Source organism: Centruroides sculpturatus, unplaced genomic scaffold (genome assembly GCF_000671375.1).
Source record: "Centruroides sculpturatus isolate CEXI.00-Female unplaced genomic scaffold, Cexi_2.0 scaffold541, whole genome shotgun sequence".
Taxonomy (NCBI): domain Eukaryota; kingdom Metazoa; phylum Arthropoda; class Arachnida; order Scorpiones; family Buthidae; genus Centruroides; species Centruroides sculpturatus.
In genome coordinates, this window is record NW_019384809.1 from 332,642 (window position 1) to 340,256 (window position 7,615).

At 27.4% G+C, this 7,615-nt stretch overlaps 1 protein-coding gene across 1 annotated transcript in view; it reads left to right on the top strand.

The window, feature by feature from the left end:
• Positions 1-7,615, top strand: part of LOC111629756 (E3 ubiquitin-protein ligase HUWE1-like) — a 111,868-nt gene that overhangs the window by 33,872 nt on the left and 70,381 nt on the right. Inside the window, exons 14-17 of the mRNA XM_023373665.1 lie at positions 4,916-5,011; positions 5,569-5,770; positions 5,847-5,991; positions 6,886-7,009. Coding sequence (XP_023229433.1) covers positions 4,916-5,011; positions 5,569-5,770; positions 5,847-5,991; positions 6,886-7,009 — 567 coding nt within the window. The remainder of the gene's footprint in view (positions 1-4,915; positions 5,012-5,568; positions 5,771-5,846; positions 5,992-6,885; positions 7,010-7,615) is intronic.

Below are 7,615 nucleotides of genomic sequence, written 5' to 3' on the forward strand. Positions count from 1 at the left end.
GAACTTCGGAGACATCATTAATATAAATAATTTTAATCGCCGTTGAATAAGAAATGTTTCTTTCACAAGAAATGTATAAAATTACAGTACTGTATTAGACTTACGGTACCTAATTTACATACTGACAGACGATAGTTAGCGTAAAAATCTCCGTAGCGTGGCGCCACGCTAGACGGCGGAAATTATATATTTAATTATAACAAAGTTACAATAAGTTAATATATAATTATATATACAGTACCTAATTTATATATAATTAATATATAATTATATGTACAGTACCTAATTTATATATAATTTATATAATACTGTCCAGACGATAGAAATCTCTCTGTAGCATGGCGCTACGGATGGCGGGAAAGTAGTTCGGCTGCTTGATGACGTTTGAGGTAATTATAGGGAATTTTTACTGTTTTTTACGGATACCGGTCACAATTTTTTCGTAGTTTTATAGGAACCATAATTATAGGGGGGTCGACTGTAGTTTTTTCTTGGTGAGGTTTATTTTGTTATAAATATCAACTTGATGATTCTGGTGGAGCAAAAAAAGCCTGAAAGGTATCCACGTAAACTAATTTTCCTGTATTAATACTAAAAGTTAATTTATTGCGGTCTATTAGCAGTGTGTTGTTGCGTAGTTTAACTGATTGGTTTTGTTTTCTTAATTCATAATATATTGGTGATAAATGTTTTTTTCTTTTACATGTTTCTTTGGTAAGATCAGGTGCTATCTGTATATTACTTCAGTCTTCCATTAATTTATGTTGTTTCTTTGATATGAAAGCATTATATGTTTGATCACGAGTCTGTTTCGTACTAAATGATAGTTTTATAATCTGGTTGGTTGATTTGGTTATTTGAATTATATCTAGGATATCCTCCTGAGTTACATTATTTAGGTTTAATGTTAAGTTGATGAATTTAAGAATTTCTGGTTTGGAAATGCTTTTTGACAAAGGATAGTTGTATATTACTATATTATTATAATGACAGTCATTAATTAAAGTATCCATTTTATACTGTATTAGTTCCTTTTCAGATTTTAAATTGTCAATTTGAATTTTTAGATTATCTATTGAACTTTCCATTTTTTCAAATTGAATTTTATTTTCCCATATAGTACCGTGAATTAAATTCAGTTCTTCTTTTATATATTCCATTTGTGTAGATAGTTTATCATTAGAAGTATTAATCAGTTCAGATATCCTATTCCATAAATCTGTTGTGAAAGTGTCATTCGAAGTTATTGGAGTAGATGAATTAATTATATTGGACTCACCTGGAGAGCTTTGTAGATTTTGTTTAGATATATCCATATGTGAACTATTGTTTGCCATAGACAATTCCTGTAATTCTTTATCCATTGATAAATTGTAGTCCGTAATAAGCTTGAAATTAGATGTACAGTACCTGATTGCGTCTTTTTGCTTTCCGGTTTGCTTCTATTAGTTGGCGGTCTTCCACGTTTTACTGGCGATCATTGCATACTTATTAATTATTAATTTTCTTCGAACTTGGTTATTTCTTATTAGTATTAAACACTTTTGGTTAGTTCAGATAATCAAATATAATAAATTTTAATTATGCCGTGATTGTTATAATGTATAGAGTATTTAATGAAGTCTTAACATCTGTTTTTTTATAATGCCTTACTTATAGTCTAATAACTGAATTAAACAATTTTTCTAGGAGAACATTTTTTTATTAAGAAATTTATGTGATTAGTGAATTTGCTAATATTAAATGACTAAGTATTGAGATAGAAAAGATTGAATTAAAAGTAAGAAAATTATGTAATATAAAAATTGTCTTTTCTATAAAACTGTTTTGTACATAAAATTTTTGACATTTAGAGTGAATCAATGCTTTGAGGAAATATAATTGTTTGAAATAAATGGTTTTTGTTGCAATCACAAATTTCTGCTTAAGGAGAGATTTATGATTGCATTCTTATTAAATAACTAGTCTGAAATTAATTTTAGACTAGACATATATAATAAGAGTAAATTTTTACACAAATTATACACACATATTTAAGGTGTTGAAGCATTAGTAAAAAAATTAATATTGAAAAAGACAAAATTGAGACTTTCTCATGAAATAATCTTAATATGTTCTGGATGTTTTATAATAGTATATACAATGTATTAAGGATTTGAAATATATATCTATATTAATAAATTTGTTCCATTTTATTCAAAATCAAAAAATGAGGTAGGGCAGGGGTGGCCAACCTTTTGCATACCATGCGCCAATTTTTTGATAGACGAGTTCAGATGCGCAGTGGCGTACCGTGGGTGTTAGCCGCCCGGGGCGGAGAAAAATTTCGGCCACCCTTTAATCAGGTATTTCAATTTAAAAGATCAAAATTCAGTTGTGTGAAAAAAAAATTAATAAAAAATGCGGTGGTGGTGTAGTTACCCGTACAAAATAGTCCCGTTTGACATTAGTGGCATACACGATTGCGAATGTATCGTGAATCGTAGAAGCAAAAAAAAAAAAAAAAAAAAAAGGTCAACAGGTGTAGCAGTCCAACCGACTCGTGGACTGTCCGGACGGTAGCACTGTCATTTAGACGCCTATGCACTGATCGAAAATAAACATACATGCATACACTGTAATTTACTATGTGGAGTACATTTTATCTGTAAAGTTGATTGCAACGAATTGTGCAACAAATGAACTTGCCAAGACAGACTATAAAAAATTAATTTTCTATGTAATATTCTTAATTGCAAAGAAGCCAAATCTGGCAATGTTGCTCAGAACTGACTAAAGCGCCACTTGTAATCGTCCAATGCGCCAAGTTTGGCGCATGCGCCACGGTTTGGCCACCCCTGAGGTAGGGCTTGAAGAATTCTAAAACAGTTCATTGTTAATGTTTGGAAATCTGTTGAATATGTTTTCAGAACATTATATAAATTTATTTTGTATTGCTAAAATATATTATAAATTTGGCTTAAATAAATAAACTTTGGAGAAAAATAAATTCACCACAAAAATTTTTTAGCACAACCACAATAATAAATGAAATGATATTTTCAAATATATACAGTTGGTTCAAAAAGTTTAGAATTTTGTTCTAATAGTCTGTTATGCCTCTTTTTTTATGAAATACAGACTTAATTGTTTGTCATACCATCAATAAGTTATTGACATCGTTCAAGATTAATTTCAGACCAAATTTTTCTAAGTTTTTTCTTTTAAATCTTGTTCATTGGTTGGGTTAGATTGTTTCAATATTTTTTACAAATGGACAAATATTTTCAATTGGGAACAAGTCTTGAGTTTTCAGGCAAATTCAAGGGCTTTATTTTTTTAGATGTAAATCATTCTTTGGCATTTTTTGAATGTATGACCATTAACTCCATCTAGTTGAAAGATTACATCATCTTGAAAAAGAACTTCCATTGTTAGAATAAGGAAATATTCTAAAATATCACTATATACATCATTATTTACTGTCTCATTAAGAAAACAATTTTACAAGTCCATTATAGTCAAGTAAACTTCACTCCATAATGTTAATGGAAAATTTAATGATCCATTGTAAACAATATGGATTTTTTGTTTCACATTCCAAGTGCTAAAGTGTTCCTCCATTATTTAAATCAACACAAAACATACTTTTGTTACTAAAAGTAACTTCTTAGCCATTCTTGGATGTAATGTGCATTTTTTTTTTTTTTTTTTGCCAGGTTAATGATTTTTTCTTTTAAACTTTTGTCGAATAAAGTTTCTTTTTGATTTGGCTACTTTATAACCCATCTCCTTCAAACAACTGTAAACCATTGTTTTTGAAAATGGTTTTCTAATCATAGATTTCAGTTCTTGTGACATCTATTTCAAGCTTGCATGTCTACTTTGTTTATAATTTTTCTTAGTGCTCATTTTTGAATTATTTTTTGCATTGTAAACTTCTAGCAATTCACTTTCCTTGCTATTTCTTGTTGCTTAATATTTTCTTCATGTAAAGCAATAATTTTGGCTGTGATCCAGGCTTAATTGTTGTTTCTTGCTCATGGTGTTTGCCCTGCTTTTGTGACAGTTGCTGGATTTTAATTTATTCAATACAATATGCAAATTATATTTCAATACAGTTTACATAATTTAGTAAATTACAAGCACTATTGTTTATAATTGGACAATATTTATTAATATATTTCATATTAAATTTTTGAACATGATTTCAATTGGTCTAAATTTTTTGAATATCATTCACTTAAGTAAAAAATTATGACCTTTTAATACTTTATTTAGAAATTAAGTTTTTAAAAATGAAAATGTACATTAAATAAGGAGATATTTAGCTTGGTCTTTTATTTTTTTATAATTTTATTTTTATTTAACTCTGTTATTGTTATTCAAGGTTTGGCACTTTGTGATGGAGCTAAAATTATTCTAGACTACTTGAACTAGTTGTAATTACATCAATTATCCAACATGCTAACAAACTTTGAAATAATTTTTAAATGTAGCTTAAGAGCTATATTTCAAGTTTAGAATGTAACACACTACTACAAGTATTTATACTGATTTAATAATGAATTTTTATTTTAAAAAACTTGCAAAAAATTTTAGCAAAAAGAAAAGGAAAACGTGTTTTATTTTTTAATTCATATTGGTAGTATTTGAGATAAATAGTATCTTTTCTGAAGATAAATTTAGATAAATTGTATCCATTCACTGAACAAAATTTTAAGTAACCAAAAGTTAAATATTTATTTTAGTTAGTTTTAAACTTTGATTTACTCATGTTTTTAAAAAATTTTACTCTGAAAAAATGGAAGAAAATAAATCAAGTTATGTGTGATCAGAATAAATGATAATTCTTAATTTAAAGACTTTGTCAAATTTTTAAAATGAATATAATTTATAAAAATTTAAATCCTAAAAATTAAATTACCATACTCAGGAACATCATCTATTGTATTTGGTGGATCAGATGGATTTCGCACATTTCAAATTCCTGTTGTTACTGATGACAACACTAATAGTGCAGAGAATTCAGGTAAGGATTTCTAAAGTTTTTATAAATAAAAAAATTCTTTGAAAATCTTAGAATAAAAAAAAGTAACATAAAAGGAATTTAGGATTGAAAAAGACTAGTGTTTGCTTAATTTTCTTGACTAAATAGTATTTTCTAGTGTTTATTCATATACCTGTTGATTTATCCATTTATTTTAGAAAAGAATGAATGTTTGAAACTTAGTTGAAAATTATCAATTATCAAGTTGTCAACTGAAAATTATTTTGAAAAAGAAATTAATAAAGTTATAAAGACTTCTTATATTGAATCCATACATTTACTGGTAATTTTTAGGTTAAATTACAGGATTTGAGAACAAATCTTTTAAAGTTTACTACAGAAACACATGCAAGCAGATTTGTTCAAAATTTTATTTTGTATGATGTCTAAACAGTTTTATCAATAAGATAAATTTAATATTTATAACAATTACAATATGATATATATATATAGAACATTTGTTAAAAAATTGCATATGTTTAACATTAGTATTTAAATTAATAAAATGAATTTTATTAATGATTTGGTACTTTTTTTAGCCCCATCCATTCCACCAGCTCCAGGTAATGTTACCCCAACGCATCCACTCTTAGTAAGACATGGAGATCCACAAGGTGCTGTTGCTTCAAGATTACACAGATCTAATAGACAAAGAGGTTATAGACCTGCTCTTGGAAATCAAACTTGGCATATGTATACAAGTAGTGGACGTCATCCTAATCCTCCAGCAATTTTACAGAGGTATAATTTAAGAATTGCTTATCAAAATTATTAATATTACAATGATATTTACATCTTGATATTTATTCCCATTCAGATTACTTGGTCCAAATACTGCTCAAGATATATTACAATTGACTTCAACTTTTAGTTCTCATCCAACCTCAGGCCAAGCACGTGTATTTTTTGCCAATAGTGACCTTCGTATATTAGCAACTGATGAAGATGTATTTGAAATTCAAGTAAAGATTTTTGTTGTTTTCTTTTATTATTAATTTTATTATCTAGTCATGATTTTCTGTTATTATATTTAGTACATTTTTCATTTTTCTATTTTATAAAATGTGTAAATTAAAAAAATGCTAAAAGTTAAATTATTTTTTGAAAATGAGCTAAAGACATTTTATAACATGTTGTGAAGCAAACATATAAACTAATAATGATATTGAGGTGCATAAAGTTATTTAAATATTAACAAATACATTTTATTAGCTTTTCCAACTGTTCTGATTTTGAACTAATGAAATATTTCAAAATTAAGTTTTTGTGAAAAACTTCATTTAGCAGTTTTAGGTTATGGTAGGAAATTTTTCAAATTAGATCATTTTTGTTCTCTAGCTTTTTTTTTTAATTCAATTGTATTTCAAATTGCTTGATCTTATTAAATCTTGTTTTTCCCACATTTTTTAAAAGAATTTATAAAAAGTTAATATTTCTTGTACTACATGTTGCATAACTATAAATTCTTACTTTTATTTAGTGATTCATTACTTATATGTAAAGAAGTTGAATACTTTTGTGCACAAAATTACACCTGTTTAGTAATACTATAAAAACAGTCATATGAATTATTTAATAGTATGAGAGATAAATGTTGTTCATATTGTTTTTAATTAAACAATTTTTTTACTTATATTTTGGTTATTAGAGTGTGCATTTTTAAAACAGATTTATTGATAAATGTTGATATTTGTCTCTATTTATTTTTATTTCTGTTGATAAATATAGGTTTGTTTAGTTAAGAAATATAGGTTATTACATAGTCATAATCAAATGTGTGTAAAATTTATTGATATTAAATTGGTATTATTTACATTAATAGTAGTATCAATAATTATTCATATTTTTAATTATAGGATCAAAATACACCTGTTTCTGGAGGGCCTTCAAATACTCTTGCTAGTATTCCATCTGCATTAGCCAGATGGACAGAGGAATCTAGAGTTCTTGATGGTGATAGTGTACATGAATGTGTAACAGGTAAGCAAAATTTCACAATATGCATATAAAATGTAATGAAATTTGAAAATGGTGATCCTTTCTGATTGTTTTTATGACATCACACATGAATTTTTTAAAGTATTCATTATTTTTAGATATTGAAAATGAAAATAAACATCATACTTCACCTGTCATAGGACTTTGCAATATTTTGCATATTTTAAATATAGGGTACGTTCGTTAAGTCGAACGAGTTAAACGCGTTAGTAACGAATCGTTCGAAAAGTAGTAGTCTCGCTCAGTGCGCATGCTCTGCGGTGATGACGTTTCGAACGAAACTCTAACGAAGTTCACGAAGGAAAGAGTTAGTTCACTTTGTTAAGAAAATGGCGGCCGACGAAATCGATGTTTCTAAATCTACTCGAGTGTTTAAATTGTGAATTAAAAGATGAAATGATTGAAATAACTGTCCACCCGAAGAAATTTAAGAAAAATATTTCGGATAAGGCTGCACTAACAACATTCATATCTTCGATTTTAGAAACAGCCATTTAGTTATAAACGAATCGTTCGAAAAGTCTAACTAAATAAGAATAACGATGACGTCATTCTCGTTTAACTCGTTCGACTTTACGAACGTACCCT